The following is a 21,453-nucleotide window of genomic DNA, read 5'->3' as shown; positions in this document are numbered from 1 at the left end:
TAAATCATTTCATGAAGACTAGACTACCTCATCTGTGAAATTGTAAAATGATTTATTTGAATTTATTGTGTTTAAAATAAATTTTCTTTGGATAATTCTCAAATATTTCTTTTGTAAGCTGTATATAAAAATCAATTCAGTGTTTACATAAGAATTTTGCTGTTTTAAGCAAAAAGAACAAATCTGGAGGCGTCACTTTACCTAATTTCAAACTAGACTGTAAGGCAATAGTCACCAAAAATATCATGGTACTGGCATAAAAACAGGCACATAGATCAGTGGAACAGAATAGAGAACCCAGAAATGAACTCAAATACTTACTGCCAACTGATCTTCGACAAAGCAAACAAAAACATAAAGTGGGGAAAGGACACCCTGTTCAACAAATGGTGCTGCTACATGTAGGAGAATGAAACTGGATCCTCATCTCCCACCTTATACAAAAATCAACTCAAGATGGATTAAGGACTTACATCTAAGACCTGAAACTATAAAAATTCTAGAAGACAAACTTTGGAAAAACTTTTCTAGACATTGGCTTAGGCAAGGATTTCATGACCAAGAACCCAAAAGTAAATGCAATAAAAACAAAGATAAATAGCTGAGACTTAATTAAACTAAAGAGCTTTTGCACAGAAAAAGGAACAGTCAGCAAAGTGAACAGACAACCCACAGAGTGGGAGAAGATCTTCACAATCTGTACATCTGACAAAGGACTAATATCTAGAATCTGCACCAAACTCAAATCAGCAAGAAAAAAAAAACAATCCCATCAAAAAGTGGGCTAAGGACATGAATAGACAATTCTCAAAAGAAGATACACAAATGGCCAATAAACATATGAAAAAATGCTCAGCATCACTAATGATCAGAGAAATGCAAATCAAAACCATAATGCAATACCACCTCACTCCTGCAAGAATGACCATAATCAAAAAATGAAAAAACAGTAGATGTTGGCATGGATGTGATGCAGAGGGAAGACTTCTACAGTGCTGGTGAGAATGTGAACTAGTACAGCCACTATGGAAAACAGTGTGGACATTCCTTACAGAACTAAAAGTAGAACTACCATTTGATTCAGCAAGCCTACTACTGGGTATCTACCCAGAGGAAAAGAAGTCATTATATGAAAAAGATACTTGCACATATATGTTTGTAGCAGCACAACTTGCAATTGCAAAATCGTGGGACCAACCCAAATGTCCATCAGTCAACGGGTGGATAAAGAAACTGTGATATATATATATATATATAAAATAGAATATATATATATATATATAAATATAATAGAATACTACTTAGCTATAAAAAGGAGTGTATTAGTGGCATTTGCAACGACCTGGGTGAGATTGGAGACTATTATTCTAAGTGAAGTAACTAACTCAGGAATGGAAATCCAAACATCGTATGTTCTCACTCATATGTGGGAGCTAAGCTATGCGGGATGCAAAGGCCTAAGAAAGACACAGTGGACTTTGGGGACTCAGGGGAAAAGGGTGGAAAGGGGGTGAGGGATAAAAAAGACCACAAATTGGGTGCAGTGTATACTGCCTGCTCAGGTGATGGGTGCACCAAAATCTCACAGATCACCACCATAGAACTTACTCATGTAACCAAACATCACCTGTTCCCCAGTAACCAATGGAAATTTTTTTAAATTTAATAAAAAAAAAAAGAATTTTGCCATTTTAATTTTTTTTTTTTTTTTTTTTTTTAACTTAAGGGACTTTCTAAGTTACAGATATCTTTTAGGGAGCTGAATTGCCATCTGAAACTGTGGTCTGTTTCATTATGATGGATATTTTGGACATGACTTGGGAAATGTGCAAATTAAGCCTACTCCTCCTTGCTTTTGTTAAAGAATTTTTATTCTCAGACACGACAGTATCAAAAGCCAAATGAAATTTTATCATATCGCAAAATATTTGTGCTCATTTTCTCAGCAGTTAGAATTTTAAAGCCTATTTTATTATGTATTTAATTGCCTTTCATCCTGTGTTCATGAATATTTTTCTTTAGGTTTAGCCTTTCTATATGTTTTGCATCTTAGAAATTCTTTTCCCAAGCCAGTAATTGACATTGAATACAAAATTACTTTTCTCAAAATTCGTTGAGCAATGAATACGTTGGTTTTTTCCCTAATCAACAGTCTTTAGTTGTTTGTTTATTGTCTGTTGAATGAGACAAAAAATGTCTACAGTGTTTCTACCATAAGTTATTTTAAGTCTAAGAGTTTGGTCTTTGCCTTACCTGCTCATGTCTAGCTCCATTTTGATTCCAGTCTATCTTTCCCAAAACTTCCCTATATTCCAAGATTCATTACTCTTTAAACACACTATGCTTTTTTGCTTTCAAGGTGCTTAGAACAGTTCACATTGTCTTAGTGCACCCCCCATGATCTTTTATTTGGAATAATTACAACACTTTGTATTTATCTTATGGCATTTACCATATTCTACCTTGTTGTTTGGTAATTTTTAATCTATTGGTCTTTTACTAGAATGTAAAATCCTTGAACAGAGCATGTTGTACTCTGACCAATTCCAGTGCTTTAACATAGAAGGTGAGCTCTAGTTGTGTGGCAGGCACATTTATCTGTCATTCACTCTCATGTCGGCATTTGCAGATTCATTAATATCTAACCCATATTGAGAAGATGCAAAGCTCATCCTCCAGGGTCAAAGCAGAACAGATCCATCTTCATTTTATTTTGAAAATTTTCAAACATGAAGAAAAGTTGAAGAAATTGTCTGACGCACACTCATATACATATCACCTAGATTCTATAATTAAGCTTTTGCTCTGTTTGTTTTGTCACTTATCTTTCCATTTCTGGATATAATAAGAAATATATATTTGGCCTCTGCCCCCATTTCTTGGCACACAGCTTCTAGAATCTTAAAGTGATAAATGTCTTTTTGTATATGAATGAGGGAACCAATGGCTGGGGGAGCTCCTGGATAGCCTCTGTTTAGGGGCTGATTGCCCAGGGTAACCAACCATGTGTTTAGAGAGTTGGAACTTGCAGCCTACCCCCTTAACCTCTAAAGGGGTGGAGAGGGACTGAAGGTTGAGCTGTTCTCTGAAGGCCAGTGATCTCATCAGTTGTGTTTTTGTGATGGGTCTTCGATTTAGCTGCTCTTCTGTCTCTGTCTCTGTCTCATAAACACACATACACACACACACACACACACACACACACACACACACAGACAGACACATATACCCCTATAGTTGACACTTTTGACTGCCCCAGAACTTAACTACAGATAGTCTGCTGTTGACCAAAAGCCCTATCAATAATATAGTCAGTTAACACATATTTTGTATGCTATACATATTATATATATTATATTCATTTTGTTTTGTTTTGTTTTGTTTTTTTGAGACAGAGTAACCAGGCTGGAGTGTAGAGTGCAATGGTGTGATCTCAGCTCACCGCAACCTCCACCTGCCCAGTTCAAGCAATTCTGCCCCAGCCTCCTGAGTAGCTGGGATTATAGGCGCCCACCACCACCATGCCCAGCTAAATTTTGTATTTTTAGTAGAGATGGGGTTTCACCATGTTGGCCAGTCTGGTCTCAAACTCCTGACCTCAGGTGATCTACCCACCTTGGCCTCCCAAAGTGCTGGGATTATGAGTGTGAGCCACCATGCCTGGCCAATACGCTGTATTCTCTCTCTTTTTTTGGAAGATCAAAGTTTATTTACTATCTGCATACAAAAACATATTGCACATCAAACAACCGAAACAAGAAAAAAAAAAACACTCTACTGAAGACTAGTGTGTAGTTTATATAGAATAAACCTTCTGGAAATTAATCTTTTCAGTAGTTCCGGTTATGTCTGAATGGACGTGACTAATTCAGCTTAGTGTTTTAACTAAAGCTGTGTTTGATGTTTAAATACTGTGCACTTTAATAAATAAACCAAACAAAGTCTCAAGGTGGAACAGTCACTGCCAAATATCACACAGTGTCCCTGCAGATGAGAGTTTAACAAATGTATTCCATTGGTCTGCAGATTTTCCACTACATACAGCATTTTAAAAACCCATTAAAACAGACCAGTTCCTAGACTAAACTAATGAAGAAATTACACTTCAGTGCAAAATATTTTAGATTGCGTTTTATTCTAGTTTTCCTCCGATGAAGAAATGGTTGCATATTAAAAATGTTACAAAAGCAGCCAGTGCTTTCATAAAGAATATTACGTTAGGGATCCCATCCCACCCACCACCCCCCATCTCTGCCATATTTTGAAAACAAAATAACATTTCCTATAGCCAGCAACTTTTAAACAATTTACATATACTATTCTCAAGGCATATCTGATGATATATTTTATAACACAGTAGGTGTCAAAGTATGTTTAACATATAATTTATTCAGGATTCCTCCCCTTTTTGAATTCCAAATGGTGGAACTGAAAGTGCGATGTAAAGATTGGCAATCCATATTCTATCTTTGGCAAGCTGGTACAAGCATTATTGTAAATGTAATGTAAAAGAACTATAAACTAGGACTTCTTCGGTTTATGAAACACCATTGAGGACTGCTGCTTCTTGACTGTTTTCTTCTTTTAAGGTATTAATCTTTTCTTCTCCCGGAGTATGCTGTAGCAATGTCATTGCCAGAAGCACTAGTTGGGCTATTTATTGCCTTTTCTGAAGGATCATGCTCTTCAATCACATCTTTTGCCTACCCCATTTTCAGTAACTGAAGCTGTCTCAGATTCAGTCATTCCATCCATCAGAACAGCATCTTCATCAGTCCTTCGTCTACGAGACCTCGTATGACAATTAGTACTGTGATGAGGTTCGCTGGCATCAGTGTCTGCAGTCTGATCTGATTCTGTATTATCAAGTAAGCTGTATGGTTTGCTGTCTGGCTCTTTGAGCACAGAAATGATGGAGGATTTGCCACCATGTGGTCCACCACGACCTTGACCCCCTGAAACACTTTGCATCTTCCTTCTGGGTGTCTCCTGCTGTCACGCTTATGTCGGCTGTCTTGATCATCTTCTCCTGCCAATGACCAATCACTCAGCTTGTCTTTACCGTCAGATTCTATTTCAGAGGGTTTAGACAGCTCAGAATTTGTACCATAACTAGAGGTGTAATTAGGGCCCTGACAACCTCTGCCTCTTCCACTAGAACCAATCTCTTGTAACTGTTCATCAATCTGTAGGCGTTCCATTCTTAGCTGTTCTACTTCCTTTAGATAAGCAATACGGTACTCTAAAAGAACTTGCACATTTCCAATGGTTTCTTTAGTGCCAACAGATACAAATGGAATCATACCGTCTTCTCTGGGTAGTTTATTTTCACTGTCTCCTTCAATTCTCACCCGAACTGTATCAGATTTGTCTACTATTTCTTGAATAACTTTCCCATTTTTTTCCAATTACTTTTCCAGTGAGATTCTTAGAAGCCTGAATAAAATCCTGCACAAATTCCAAGAAACCTCTAGCCTTTTTTACAGCATCAGCACTCTGTCTATAGATTCTTAATGTTTCAGTGTCTTCATCTAGCTCAATGGCGGTAACTCCAGGAACCTTCCTAGCTTGCTGAATGTTACTACCATGTATTCTTATTGCCATGTCCATTAAATCTTCTCTCACAAGAAATTCCTCATGAAAAGCTGCTGCAAGTTGTACTTAATTTATAATTGATTTTGTAGTTGCTTCCTTTTGTGGTTGTAATAATTTCACTTACATATGAATGCAGGCACTATAGCTCTGATCCATGTATTCATAATGCATTTCTTAGCAACCACCAGTGTTCTTTTTAGAAGCTGTGTTTTTAAGAGGCAGTGGGACTGCAGCTTTGAGGAGGACTCAAAGATATCTTTTTCTATTAATACAGCACAAACAGCAACATAGATTACAATAGTTTTGGCACCTTCTGCATTGCAAAGGCCCACATTAAAGGGTTTAAATTTATCTCCAGTATTTAATATCAATGTACTATCACTTTTTTCCTGACCTCATCAACACATTAGACATTATGAATGGTTCCTTGTATATTACGCCCCGATTGGAGTTTCTTTTTTTAACCTATTTTTATGTACCTTTCATTAAAAGGTTGTAGAACATTTTACAGATGCTAATTTTATTTCACAATGCTCCTATAAAAGTTGTAAGCTTTTATTTTCCACTTTAATGGTAAAATAGTTGCAAATATGTATTTAATTTACTAGATCACCACTTACTATGACAGCTTTCCGTTCTTTTCACTCCTCAGTCCTCCATGACAACTCTGCTAAATAGAATTGTCTGCAGTGATGAAAATGTTTTATATCCTCATGTCCAGTATGGCAGCCACTAGCATTTGAAATAGAGCTAGTGTAACTGAGAAACAGAATTAATTCTGTTTCACTAATGAAAAATAAAATATAGTCACGTGTGGTTAGTGGCTACTGTATTGGACAGCACAGCTCTCCAGTCTCCACCATCCCAACAAGCTGCTCTTATGGTTTACCTCCTAACTGCCAAATCCAGTCAGTATGTTTCTTTGATCTTTCTCTGGCATTTGATTGACTGTGTCCTTATTTTATAAACTCTTTCTTTGGCATCTGTGCCTTCACCGTCTCCTGATTCTTAATTTTTCTGTGGTCTTTTCTGTGGATGACATTGATGGTTATAGATGTCTGCACTTGGCTCTCTTTGGCTCTTACATTCTCTTAAAGCACACGTTAGCTATTCATTGAACATTTACTGATACCAGTTTTGTGGTGCTAGGAAGAACTCTCCCTCCTTCAAGAAATTCCCCTGGCCTCAGCTGACATTACTGCTAAAGATTATAAAATCGATCCCTTCCTCACTTCTATTTCTTCAGAAGTCCAGACTCATGTACTTAACTTCCTGTTGGTAGTTGGTTCTGGCTGTCTCATGAGTGACTCAAGTGACTACTTAGTACTGAACTTATCTCCTCCTAGTACCTTCCCCATTGAAATATATAAAAGTAAAAAACCTTCCACCTATCACTCTTCACATTATCATATATCTACTGCTTCTTCATTACAGTATCCTCCCTTATCCTTAGGGGATACGTTCCAAGATCCTCAGTGGATCCCTTCAACTCAGATAGTACTGAACCCTGTATATACTATGTTTTACCAATCCAACAACTGAGAGGGCTACTAAGTGACTAACGGGTAGTAGATAAAAATTGAATATGGGACAAGGGGAGGGTTTATGTCTGGGGCAGGATGAAGCAGGATGGCGCAAGATCTCATCACACTACTCAGAACAGCGTGCAATTTAAAACTTAAGAATTGTTTGTTTCTGGAGTTTTCCATTTAATATTTTTGGACTGCAGTTTATAGCAGGTAACTGAAATCTCAGATAAAGTGGGGACTACTGTACTTGTAAAGCCTCTAATCTCATCTTTCTTTCACACATCTTGTCATATTTATTGTCCTGGCTCTCAGTAGCAGGAACCCAAAGCATAGATTCTTTCTCATTTTTTCTCTTCCTGATACATCCAACGGTTCCAATTTCTACTTGTAGTTCTTTCCCTCTTTATTAATTTATCTGTTGATCACCAAGCTCCTTGAAGGAGCTCTTCATGATCTCCTTTCAGGGTGAATACCCTATGCTCTAGCTGTACTAAGCCACTAGCATTTCCCCCAAACACCATTTCCTTTTCCTTTTCTTTGTTTTCCTAGAGAGAACTTACCAGCTCTAACACCATTTTCTAGTACTCCCTTCTATAGACAAAGTCAGAATAGTTGTTTCTCCTCTTTCCATCATCATCACTATAGCTGCCTTAGATTAAATGCTTCCTATGTAGCAGGCACTATTCTGAGTGTTCTGTATTATCTTATTTAATTGTTAAACAGCACAGTCTGGTATAGGTACTGAAACTCAGGCACAAAAGTTAAGAAAACTTTTTTTCTTCTTTCACTTTTGTGTGATTATTTTTGGAAAAAAATTTTTAATAGATTTTATTTTTTGGAGCTGTTTTAAATTTATAGAAAACCTGCAAGAGCATAAAGAGTTCTTATATGCCCCTTCTCCTTACACAGTTTCCCCTATTACTAACATTTTGCATTACTGTGATACACTTGTTATGATTGATGAACTAATATTGATATATTAATATTAAATAAAGTCCATAGTTTACATTAGGATTCACTCTTTGTCTCCTACAGTTCTGTGAATTTTGGCCAATGCATAATGTATCATTCAGTATCATACCATACAGACCCATACAGCATAATTTCATCTCCCTAAGAAATGTCCTATGTTCCACCTGTTTGTCCCTTCCCCTTCCTCCTGGCAACTAATGATCTCTTTAGTGTCTATGGGTTTTTGTTTTTTTAATAACCAGAATGTCATATAGTTGGTATCATAGTGTATAACCTTTTCAGACTGGCTTCTTTCACTTAAGATTCTTTTGTGTCATTTAGTGGCTTGATAGCTAATTTTTTTTATGAAAAACATTCCATTGTATGAGTGTACTGCAGTTTGTCCATTTATCCATTAAAGAGCATCTTGGATGCTTCCAATTTTTGGCAGTTATAAATAAAGTTGATATAAAGATTTGTATGCAGATTTTTGTATGGACATAAGTTTTCAACTTATTTGGATAAATACCTAGCAGTGGGATTGTTGGATTGTATGGTAAGACTATGTTTTGCTTTGTAAGAAACTGCTGGACTGTCTACCAAAGCGGTTGTACCATTTTGTATTCCCACCAACAATGAAGGAGAGTTCTGTGGCTCTACATTTTTGACGGAAATTGGTGGTGTCAAATTTTTTTGTGGATTTAAATTTAAATTAAATTTAAATTTAAGTTATGGGTTTTAAGCATTCTAATAGATGTGTAGTGGTATCTCACTACTCATCATCATTTTAATTTTCAATTTCCTAATAACAAATGATGTTGAGCATTTTTTCGTATGTTCATTTGCCATCTGAATGTCTGCTTTGGTGAGGTGTTCATTCACTTTTTTGCCCGTTATATAATTGGGCAAATAATTTGGGTTTCTTTTTTTTTGTTTGTTTTTTGTTTTCTGTTTTTTTGTTTTGTTTTGGTTTTTTTGAGACAGAGTCTCACTCTGTAGCCCAGGCTGGAGTGGAGTGGCGTGATCTTGGCTCACCGCAACCCCTGCCTCCCAGGTTCAAGCAGTTCTCCTGCCTCAGCCTCCCGAGTAGCTGGGATTACAGGCATGCATCACCGTGCCTGGCTAATTTTTTGTATTTTTAGTAGAGATGGGGTTTCACCATATTGGTCAGGCTGGTCTCGAACTCCTGACCTCGTGATCTGCCTGCCTCAGCCTCCTGAAGTGCTGGGATTACAGGCATGAGCCACCGCACCCGGCCCTCTTGTTGTTGAGTTATCAGTTCTTTGTATATTTTGGATACCAGTTTATCACATACATGTTTTACAAAGATTTTCTCCCAGTCTGTAGCTTGTTTGTTCATGCCCTTAACAATGTCTTTCACAAAGCACAGATTTTTAAATTTTTATGGAATCCAATATATTGGGTTTTTTCTTGGATTGTCTTTGATGTTATATTTAAAAATCATCACCAAACTCAAGATCACCTAGATTTTTTCCTCTGTTACCTTCTATAAATAGTTTTGCATTTATATTTAGGTCTGTGATCCATTTTGATTTAACATATTTTTGAAAGGTATAAGATCTGTGTCTAGATTATTTATTTTGCATGTAGATAGATACCCAGTTGTTCAAGCACCGCTCAACTCATTGAAGTTCAATGAAGTCTTGAACTTAACTGTCAAGTTGAAGACTGTCTTTTCTCCATTGAATTATTTCCGTGCTCTGATTTTAAAGTTCAGTTCACTATATTTGTATGGGTCAGTATCTGGACTGTCCTGTCCTTGATCTGTCTGTTCTTCTGCCAATGGCATACAGTCTTGATTACTGTAACTTTACAGTAAGGTGTTTTGTTTTTTGTTTTGAGACAAGATCTCACTCTGTCACCTGGACTGGAGTACAGTTGCACGATCTTGGCTCACTGCGACCTCTGCCTCCCAGGGTCAAGCAGTTCTTCTGCCTCCACCTCCTGAGTAGCTGGGACTACAGAAAACGCCACCATGCCCAGCTAATTTTTGTATTTTTAGTAGAGACAGGGTTTTACCATGTTGGCCAGGCTGGTCTCAAACTCCTGACCTTAGGTCATCTGCCCGCCTCAGTCTCCCAAAGTGCTGGGATTACAGTTGTGAGCCACCTTTACAGTAAGTTTTGAAATTGGATAGTGTCAGTCTTTTGACTTTTTTCCTTTTTTTCTTCAATATTATATTCAGTATTATGGGTTTCCTGCCTTTGTGTATGAACTTTAAAATCAGTTTGTCAATATTCACAAAATTAATTACTGGGATTTTCATTGAGACTGAAATTTATGTAGGTCAAGTTGGGAAGCACTTGTATTGTAACAGTATTGACTCTTCCTGTCAATTCTTGGACTATCTCTCTATATCTTATTTATATGTTACATATATTTATATTATATATAGTTTATATTTTATTTATGTTCTATTTATTTGTATCTTCTTTCATCAGCATTTTATAGTTTTCCTCATATAAATCTTGTATGTATTTTGTTAGACTCAAACTTAAGAGGTTTTGTTACTGCTAATATAAATGATGTTGTGTTTTAATTTCAAATTCCATTTGCTCATTACTGGTATGTAGGAAAGCAATTAATTGACTTTTGTATATTAAAAGATCCTGTGTCCTGCAACCATGCTATGATCACTTATTAGTTCCAGTGGATTTTGTGTGTTATTTAGAAGTGTGTTGTTTAATCTCCACATATTCTGAGATTTTTCAGCTAGCTTTCTGTTGTTGAGTTCTAATTTAATTGCATTGTGATCTGAAAGCATATTTTATATGATACCTATTATTTCAAATTTAAGGTTTATTTTATGGCCCAGAGTGTTGTCTAACTTGGTTAATAGTCCATGAGAACCTGAGAATAATATATAAAGTTCAAAACGGGTTTCACTGGACCCGAATCAGAATGTCCAGTGCAGGGCTGTATTTCCTCTGGAGGCTCTAGGGAAAATATATTCCCTTGTGTTTCCCAGTTTATAGAGGCCGCCACCTTCCCAAGTAGCTGGGATTACAGATGCGCGCCACCACGCCCAGCCAATTTTTTGTATTTTTAGTAGACATGGGGTTTTGCCATGTTGGCCAGGCTAATCTGGAACTCCTGACCTCAAGTGATCCACCCGCTTCCACCTCCCAAATTGCTAAGATAACAGGTGTGAGACACCACACCTGGCCACTAAACAGAATTTGTTATCTGATCATGATTCAAAAAATCTAAAGTTAGGGGCTCAGAAACTTTTTTTCTTCCAAACAAATAAATGAACAAAGTCATTGATATGTCTTCCCTAGCCTTTGTTCTTATTCTCTAGTCTGATGTCCTTTGAATAGACTGCCTTACACCTCTGCATTCAGTAATGTGGTATGTTAATGTTTTCCTTCTCATTCAAGTTGTCAGCAGATCTCAAGGATAGAAGTTTAAGTGGCCTCTGGTAATAGTGACAATGCAAGGGCGAGAAAGGTTCTGCTGTAATATTGTGTCTCTCTTTTAGATGTTAGTGTCATAATTCTGCCAACTCAGTCAGCTAAGTATTTGGCTAGTTATTTTCATTCTCAGCTAACCAGAATGTGTTTTACCTTTTAGGTTTACCGACAAGACTGTGAAACTTTCGGGATGGTGGTGAAAATGCTGATTGAAAAAGATCCTTCATTAGAAAAGTCTATACAGTTTGCATTGAGGCAGAATTTACATGAAATAGGTGAGCGGTGTGTTGAAGAACTCAAGCATTTCATTGCAGAGTATGATACTTCCACTCAAGATTTTGGAGAGCCTTTTTAGATTTTTTTGCTCAGACCAGAATAAAAAAACAGTTTCTAAAAAATTTTTTTCCTGGATTGTGTAAATCCTTAATATATGGAATTTTTGTGATGCAGCGAAATACTTTATGATAGTTGACCACATTTCAATATTAAATAAACATCTAAAATAGTCTGTTTAAAATGTTTAATTAGAATTTTTGTATTTTTTTTTTTTTTAGAGATGGGGTTTCACCATGTTGGCCAGGCTAGTCTCTAACTCCTGGCCTCAAGTGATCTGCCTGCCTCAGCCTCCCAAAGTGTTGAGATTACAGGCGTGAGCCACCGCTCCCAGCCAACACATGATACCATCTGAAAATGTTAGAATTCTAAGTTGTGATTTTATTGACTTGTTGCTTGCTTTTTCTTAGGCTTTATAACTTGTAATATGTTAAAGTGTACTATCCTAATAAACTGAATACTTTGGTATCTTAGAGAATATTTGCTTTGAGAATAATTATCATTCAATGATAAAATAGAGCACTTAAATCTCTGAGAGATACCTCAGAAAAAAATCCATTTTTCCAAGTAATGAACTCAATGTCTTCTATTACAATAATCTTGAAACTCCTGACTCTCTCACTGATGTATGAGACTTAAATAATATCATATACAAGACTAACAAATAGAAGAGGCAATTTGAGGTGGAAGATGAGGGATATTTTAAGTTTGGGACTGTAGGAGACCGATCAGGGTGGTAGGAGAAGCTTTGAGGAAAGACGCAAACCTTCTTGGAAAGCTGGGAGGTTTTGCAAAGCTTCAGAGAATAAAGCTGAAGGCAGCTAATTCTCTTCCCCCGAGGCTGAGGGCGAAGAGTAGGTAACAAGGTAGTGTAAAGAAATGCATCTGGATAAGTTTGTTTACGGATGTCCTCCGGAACCTAACCTTTGATCATCCAGCACAAGACTGCTCCCCGCCAAGGAGGGCGGCAGTGTTAATGACCCACAAATCCTGTTGGCTTCAGGCCTTTGGCATTCTGTCTGTACCGAATAAATACAGAATAAATACAAGCAGCGGCTCCAGCTTATCAGGACTGCACTCTCTTTTCGGCTGCGCTAAAGCCAGCAGTCCCCTAGCCATTCTCACGCAAAATACCTGCGTCTGAATACTCCTTTCATCCGTCGCTCGGCCAGAGTCTGCGGGACAGACTTGGCAGCAGGTGCCCCCTGTGAGGAACGCTGCAATGGATCATGACGGAACCCCCGAAAACGAAGGTGAAGAGACTGCGCAGTCAGTAAGTCATTGGTGCTCGCTCGGGATTTCCAAGTTCAGGGGAGTACTCAAGCTAGGGTTTCATCATGGTACCACAGCTATCTGCACAACAGAAACAGTATATAAAAGTATTGAAACAACTGCCTAAAGCTAGTGGAGCTTCAGTTTCGCAGGCTCAGTTAAGGGACCTAATGCAAACTGTTGTTTCCCAAAACCCATGGTTCCCAGAAGAAGGCAAGCTGGACCTAGAGCTTTGAGAACAAGCGGGGAGAAATCTTAAACGATATCATGCAGAAGGGCAATGGGTCCCAGTAACATCTTTAACATTATGGGCCTTAGTTAAGGCTGCTTTGGTCCAGCTGTACACAGAAGAGCCTAAGAAGGGAAGGGAGGAGGAACCATCACCTTATCGCCTCCTCTTCCTCCCTCAGTCCCCCTTTACCCCCTTTACTGGATAAAGATACCAAAGAGGAAATGGAAGTTTTCCTTGAGCTCCCTTCCCCAATAAATTGGAAAAAAGACAAGGGGTATGCTACAGCTATGGGACCCTGTCTTAGGCAAGCGGCATTAGAAGGGGACCTCTTGGCCTGCCCAGTGATACAAAATTGACAAGGCAATCAAGTATATGAACCATTACTTTTTATGCTTATAAAGAGAGAAGAAAAAGCATTAGAGAAAACGGAGCTGCTGGCCCATTTATAAAAGGACTAATTGAGGCCATAGCAGACAACTTGCATATAACCCTATATGACTGGTCAGCGCTAGCTAAAAACAATTTTAGAGACCAGTCAGTACCTCCCCTGGAGGACAGAATTTGATGAATAATATAAACAGCAAACCTCTTTCTAGTAATAGCTACTGTTACAATTCCTCCCCTATCCCTGATGTGGCTGTCTTAAAATCCTATTTGAGTAGAACAGTGCCCTTTAAAGGGAGAGAAATTACAACGAGCCAATGAATTAGTTGAGGAGCAATTAAAAGAGCCAATGAATTAGTTGAGGAGCAATTAAAAGCCGGCCATACAGAACCATCAAACAGCCTTTGGAATTTGCCCGTTTTCATCATTCCCCAAAGGTCTGGCAAATGGAAACTTTTGCATGACTTACAAGCTGTCAATGCTAATTTGCAATTTATGGGGCCCCTTCAATGGGCTCCCTTCCTCTGCAGCAGTTCCTCAAGATTGGCCTATAGTTGTTACTGACTTAAAAAACTGCTTTTATACTATTCCCCTTGCAGAACAGGACAGAGAAAAATTTGCGTTTACAATACCAGCTATCAATAATGAAAGGCCAGCTGACCTATTTCATTAGAAAGTACTTTCTCAAGGAATGCTGAACAGTCCTACCGTGTGTCAATATTATGTAAATCAGGCTTTGCTCCCCAGTAGAAAAAAATTTCCTAGCTGCAAGATTATTCATTTTTATAGATGATATTTTACTAGCAGCCCCAACGGAGCCAGTACTTTTGAGTTTATATGTCTCTGTTGTAAGGAATACACAGTTAAGAGATTTAATCATAGCACCTGAAAAAGTAAAAAGTACAGATGTCCTCACCTTAGAAGTATCTTGGATACATACTAACTTCCTGGTCAATAAGACCTCAAAAGGTTAAATTAAATACTAGCAACTAACATACCTTAAATCATTATCAAAAATTGCTAGGCAATATTAACTGTCTTCACACCACCTTGGGCATAACTACTGATAAATTACAAAACCTGTTTTCTATCCTAAAAGGCAATATAGCCCTAGACTCTCCCAGGTATTTAACCCCCACAGCAAAAAGAGAAATTGAGGAAATCAAGCTATTTCTCAGAGGCAACTAGATTGCATAGACCCACAATACTCAGTCCAATTGTTTGTTTTTCCTATTAAACATTTCCCCTATATTAATAGGACAAATGGCCCTGGGGCTGCACTTCCTAGAATAGGTTTTTTGCTCACATACTGGGACTAAAACACTATCTCCCTATTTCCAGCTAGTTAGTAAAGTCATCTATACAGTCAGCAGATGATGCAGTCAGTTGCTAGGTCATGACCCTGATGTCATAAGAATCCCCTTGAGTAAAAAACAATTCGAAGCAGTCTTGCCCCTATCTCTAGACCTTCAAATAGCACTCTCTGATTATGTAGGCCATATAAAACATGCCCTTCCTGCTGACAAACTACTTCAGTTCTTATCTAGTACTCCTGTAGTTATGCCTACAAAAGTAGTTCCCTCCCCCATACCTAACTCTGTAATGCTTTTTACTGATGACTCTCATAAAAATGGAAAAGCAGCTATCTGGTGGAAACCACATAACTCCCTCACTCCATCTAGGTTTACTAGTACTCAGAGAGCTGAGATTGGAGCTTTAATATTGGCCCTAGAATCTTTTTCCGTTCAGCCCATCAGTATTGTTAGTTACTCTGCTTACTCTGTTTATTGCAGAACCTTGAAACAGCCATCATTAAGTCTATTCTCGAGCCCACCCTGTGTGCCTTTTTTCTTTGACTTCAGCAATTGCTAGATCAATGTACACATTCTATTTTTATCACACGTATTTGAGCCCACAGCTCACTGCTTGGCCCACTGGATTACGGCAGTGATCAAGCAGACCTGCAAGTTATGATGTCACTGCTTAACCAAGCCATCCAATCACATCAGTTTTTCCACCAAAATTAGAGAAACTTCACTACACAATTTCAACTTACCCAAAGACGAGCTAAACAAATTATCCTGTAAATGCCCAGATTGCTGCCTCACAAGCATGTCCCCTCCTTCAACAGGTGTTAACTCTAGAGGACTAGAACCTAATTAGTTATAACAAAGAGATGTTATACATGTCCCTGAATTTGGAAAACAAAGATAAGTACATGTATCCGTTGACACCTGTTCTCACCTAATCAGCACACATGCTCTTCCTGGAAAGTCCACCCGATCTGTCATTAAACATCTTCTTTTAACTTTTATGTTTATGGGGCAGCCCACAAAAATTAAAACTAATAAGGGCTTATGCCAGCTCACAGTTTCAACAATTTTGTCACACTTGGAGTGTCCAGCACTCCACAGGCATCCCGTATAACCCCCAAGGACAGGCCATAGTAAAACGTGCCCACTTCACCCTTAAAAATATGCTCAGAAAACAAAAAAGGGAGGCTATGAGTAAAGACCCTGAAACACTACTAGCACAAGCCTTGTTTACCCTTAATTTCTGAAATTTAGATGATAAATTTCAATCAGCTATAGAAAAGCACTTTGCTAAAACTTCTCAAGACATAAAACCACAGTTTTATGGAAAGATGTAAATAGTAATATATGGCTTGGTCCAAATGTTTTGCTAACATGGGGAAGAGGATATGCTTGTGTTCACACCCCCTCAGGCCCTCTTTGGATTCCAGCACGATGCATCAAACCATACCATAGTGGGGCTAGGACCCAACCTGGTACCAGAAATGAAGGAAACGACCCCGCAGGCCCCACAGCCCCTGCAGCCCCTGCAGCCCCCACAGGCCCGGAAGAAACGGGTTCGTCGGATGACACAGCTTCGTCGGACGACAGGAGCCCCGGACATTACCTGGGGGATGCTGAAGAAGACAACTCAGGAGGCTGAGCGAATCCTGCTCCGAACACAGACACCATTCACTCCGGAAAATTTGTTCCTTGCTATGCTCTCTGTTGTACATTGCAACTCGCGTAAGGTATTAATCCTTTTTGTTCTCTCACTTTACCTGTTACCTGTACCTGCTATACCCTATTAAGCCCATTTTCTAAATCTGCCCTTTTTTCAGCCCTATTACTTAGGCAGACATCCCCTTCCCAGCTTCTAACTGTGACTTTTTAGCTAGGAGGGATTAACATACCCCCAGTGGGGTTCCTCAGTAACAGCCATATGGAAGGATATGCAAAAACATCTCTCCTGGGTAGACCCTCACTCCTGGGGGTCACTTCTTAATTAGAAAAGAATATTACTAATTATACTCATGTTTGTCTCTTGTTGTTTACTAATTCTAGGATGTAAAGCCGGAAAACAAGCAGTAACTGCTATGCCTGACAAAACTGTTGCTGCACACATCTGTAGTCGTCAATCAACAAAACCTGATGCAAAAAACAGAAAAGGGGGGTTGTAGGAGATCGGTCAGGGTGGTAGGAGACGCTATAAGGAAAGATGCAATTGGAAGGCAGGGAGGTTTTCCAAAACTTCGGGAGAGAATAAAGCTGAAGGCAGCTAATTCTCGTACCCTGAGGCTGAGGGCGAACAGTAGGTAACAAGGGTGTGTAAAGGGATTTATCTAAATAAGTTTGTTTACTTATGTCCTCCAGAAACCGTGCAAGACTGCTCCCTGCAAAGGGGAGGCAACAGTGTTCATTACTCACAAATTGTGTTGGCTTCAGGCCTTTGGTATTGTGTCTGTACTGAATAAATACAAACGGCTCCAGCTTATCAGGACTGCACTCTGTTTTTGGCTGCACTAAAGTCGGCAGTCCCCTAGCCATTCTCATACAAAATACCTGTGTCAAAATACTCATTTCATCCATCTCTCAACCAGCGTCTTCAGGACAGACTTGGCGTGGGACTTGTCCAAAAAAGTTCTGATCAAAAGAGGAAAATTTTGGACTATGCCAGGAATAGTGGAATTTTATTTATTCTATTTTTTATAGGTCCATACTCTCCATCTCCAGAAACAAGATGATTGTAACATGTCCATGATTAAACTATTGGTAGATTATTGCTGTGTTAATCTCTGTAGTCCAGTGAGTTCTTTGTTCTGTTCTGTTGCCTTTTACAGGTTCTTGTCCTTTCAAAAGTGTTCTTGAAAGAAACAAAGCGAATAGGCAGTTAGCACAGCACAGCTACCCCTTACCAAGCAGTCTGTGGAAATGACCCCTCATCCAAATCACGGGTTAGTTAAGAATCTAACTGGGACAATTAAGATATTTCCACTCACTTCCTGGTCACTTCAGCAGCCTAGTGGCATTGAGCCAAAATATACAATTCTGTGTTATTAGTGAGGAAACTTTAAAACTCATGTTTGTTATTACTTACTACCCAATTTCATTATCCTCCCTTCCTCTTTCCATTTCTATTCTCTCTCACTTGAATTCTGGCATTATTTTTAGTGGCCTCTACTGATAATACCTACCCTAGAGTACATAAAAATTATATTAAAAGAGGAAGTAGTAGTATGCATAATTTTAACAGACTGTATAACGGGTGCCTCAAAATATGTATTGTGCCATTCTGCAAATTTAAAAACTAATTGAGGACACTAATTATTTTTTAAAATTTTCTAAATGAGACCACCTTGGATTTTTATTTTTGCCATTTAGATGTTTATACTTATTTAACTTTAATAAAACATAAGCCAAGCTAAATCCCACATGACAACTCTGGTATTCTTCCCTTATATGAGCAGTGATTTTATTTGTTACCCACCTTAGATAGACTAAGAAAATTCTAGTCTTGTTTTTCCTTCTCCCCGCTTCCCTGGGGTTTTTCCTTACAAGTTTAAAAACAAAACTTGAGAAACTACCAAAGGCGCAGGAGTTGTTCACTTTGTTGAAATTCATTAAATTAGAGAAGTCTCACTAACAGATGTATTTAAATATAGATACAACAGATAATTTCTTTTTCTCCCCTTTCCCCAAATTACAGTCAGCATTTAAAGCTGTTTATGGCTTGCCATCAGCATTATTCTGGTAGGCTTGTTAGTGCTAAAATCTGTTTGGGTTTTTTTTTTTTTTTTTTTTTTTTTGCCTCTTAAAGTCTAATTTTAGGATGGATGAATTCAAATGTTTACCAGAGTGTATGTTTTACACAATGTTCTTGATTAAAAAGACTTGTTTGTAAATTATTCATTTTTTTTGCATATGCCCAGTTGGTGTGATAAAATTTTCATTGTCTTACCATAAAGCCTTGGTTACCAACAGGCAGAATGTAGATATTGTAAAGCTTTTTGTGAATTTTAAAAGTACAAAATAAAGCAACCACGTTTAAGTAGATTGTCTTTTTTCTTAACAGGCTTAATGCATTTTGCTAAAATGTGGGCTTTATTACTCTCTACTGCAAGATTACTTCTTAGTCTTCAGTTTACTTACTCAGCAGCAGGATAGAGGAAGTGTAAGAACTGACAAACTACAGCAGTGCCCCCCTCATCTGACTTTGCTTTCCATGGTATAAGTAAACCATGGCTACTATTGGCCAAAAATATTAGATGGAAAATTTCAGAACAACTTGTACGTTTTCAACTGTGCGCCATTCTGAATGAAATCTTGCAGCACCATGCTTTGTCCCACCTGGCACGTGAATCATCCCTTTCTCTAGTGTATCCACACTGTACACACTACCCACCTGTTAGTCATCTGTGCCATTTACTCCTGACATCCAGCCATTGACTATGTCATGGTTCCATGATCCAGGATCACCCAAAGCAGATGATCCTCCTTCTGATGTATTGTCAGAAGGTCCTAGTAGTGCTCATGCCTGTAATCCCAGCACTTTGGGAGGCCAAGGCAGGTGAATCACTTGAAGTCAGGAGTTCAAGCCCAGCTTGGCCAACATAGTGAAAGCCCCGTCTCTACTAAACATACAAAAATTAGCCGGGCTTGGTGGTGGGCGCCTGTAATCCCAGCTACTTGGGAGGCTGAGCCATGAGAATCGCTTCAACCCAGGAGGCTGAGGCTGCAGTAAGCCAAGATCACTCCAGCCTGGGTGACAGAGCCAGACCCTGTCTTAAGAAATGAAAGTCAATAGTAGCCTCACGCTGTGTCACAATGCCTGCGTCACCCACCTGACTTCATCTCACCATGCAGGCATTTTATCATCTCACATCCCATCATCAGAGGAAGAGTTGATTACAGTATATTGTTAAAATTGTTCTATTTTATTGTTGTTAATCTCTTATTGTGCCTAATTTATAAATTAACTTTTACCCTAGGTGTATATGCATAGGAAAAACCTGGTATATATAGGGTTTAGTATTATCCATGGTTTAAGGCATCCACTGGGGCCTTCAAGCATATTCTCCACACATAGGGGGCGCTACTGTATTCACTTTGGTGACTTAGGGAGTCTTGACTTCTGAGAAGTAGTTAAGAAAGGTAGCGCATGATACAGTAGTACTCAGTAGTTGTGTAATTATGAATCTGAATTTCAAAGAATTGTAGGATTAAGATCCTCTATCTTTGTAGTAACTCCTGGAGGGCAGGAAACTTGTCTTTGGGACTCCAGTTCTTACCATGGTTTGGAACGTAGGAGACACTCAGTATTTGTTAACTTAAAGGTGGTTTCACAAAGGAAATTATATTTGACCCTAGGTCTTGGAGGAATATGACTTATTCAGGCAGAGAATAAGTTTATAAGGCAGAGATTTCTATTTATTAGAAATCCAGGAGGAGGGAAAGGGGTCCTGTGTCCTGAAGCTGTGTGCTGAAGATGACGGAATGAAGGTGGGAAAAGGTAAGTTGAGAGCAGAATGCGAAGGATGTTAAATGTTTATAGCTTATTTAACCTGTCTGTCCTACTTAAGAATGAAATTTGGAAACATACCTATGTAGTGTTCTTACAAGAGACGTGGATTTCTCATAGCCCTCAGCAACTTCACAGACCTAGAACCTCTCGAAGGAAGAGGAGGCCAGATCTCCTTAAGGAAAGACTCTGCTATACTGCCAAAATACATTTTGGTTTCAGCTTCACTTCAGAGTTTCCTGTAATGGATCCTGAGCTCCAGGGAAGTCTCTGACAGTTCTTTGGCAAAAGTTTTGGAGATGGTGATCTGATCATCTCTGAAGTATTCATTCTAGACAACATTCAGTGCTGCCAGCAGCCAGCCACCCAGGTTGCTTTATAGCTGTAACACTGCTCAGGCTGGCTCGTGGAGTTCTGAGAGTAACTCGCTGCTTGCCAGGTCAAGGCTTGTGGGTTGTGCGTGGTGTATTTGTCACTTCCTTCCTGCCAGTTCTCTTTGAGAGAACTGTTACCCAATTCAGTGGAAAAAAAAAAAAAAAAGGGTAGGGGTGGACCAGTAACTGAGGTAGTTACCACAATCTGTTCTCCCATTGTTTTCCATGGTAATAAGGGTTGACATTGAATAGCATGTCTGCCTAACTGGGGCTATATTTGCTGTTTTCCTTGTAGTTTTAGGTGTGATGAAGCAACTAAGTTTTATGGAATTTGAGTGGAAATGCTGCTAATTCCAGGTTAGGAACCTGATGACAGTGACTGTACCTCCTCTGTGCTCTTTTATCCCCTCCCAAAAGTAGCAATAGCAATGCAGCCTTGATTTTTTTTTTTGCAGAGCCACAAGATGGAAGGAACCTGCATAACCACATGGAATAGTGAACTGTTATGTGAGAGCAGAATAAATGTCTTTATTCTTTAA

At 38.6% G+C, this 21,453-nt stretch overlaps 1 protein-coding gene, 1 long non-coding RNA gene and 1 pseudogene across 28 annotated transcripts in view; 2 read left to right on the top strand and 1 right to left on the bottom strand.

The window, feature by feature from the left end:
- PPHLN1 (periphilin 1) overlaps nt 1-19,070 on the top strand; it is a 128,113-nt gene extending 109,043 nt beyond the window's left edge. For 14 of the 27 annotated variants that reach the window (XM_033222396.1, XM_033222392.1, XM_033222387.1 and 11 more), the window contains 3 exons: nt 11,670-11,784; nt 13,015-13,115; nt 16,456-19,070. In XM_033222396.1, the coding sequence (XP_033078287.1) occupies nt 11,670-11,784; nt 13,015-13,115; nt 16,456-16,833 (594 nt within the window). In that variant the 3' untranslated portion in view covers nt 16,834-19,070. Of the gene's footprint in view, nt 1-11,669; nt 12,321-12,942; nt 13,116-16,455 lie in introns of those variants that run through there. The other 13 variants (XM_033222388.1, XM_033222385.1, XM_033222398.1 and 10 more) reach the window with 6 other exon arrangements.
- LOC117090267 lies at nt 4,249-5,520 on the bottom strand (annotated as a pseudogene).
- A 616-nt stretch (nt 19,071-19,686) lies between the features above and the next one.
- Nucleotides 19,687-21,453, top strand: LOC117090270. The gene is made up of 2 exons (XR_004439949.1): nt 19,687-21,271; nt 21,370-21,453. It is a non-coding gene; the product is annotated as an uncharacterized LOC117090270 (long non-coding RNA).

Source organism: Trachypithecus francoisi, unplaced genomic scaffold (genome assembly GCF_009764315.1).
Source record: "Trachypithecus francoisi isolate TF-2019V2 unplaced genomic scaffold, Tfra_2.0 Lachesis_group11, whole genome shotgun sequence".
Taxonomy (NCBI): domain Eukaryota; kingdom Metazoa; phylum Chordata; class Mammalia; order Primates; family Cercopithecidae; genus Trachypithecus; species Trachypithecus francoisi.
This window is presented reverse-complemented; position numbering and strand designations above follow the sequence as displayed.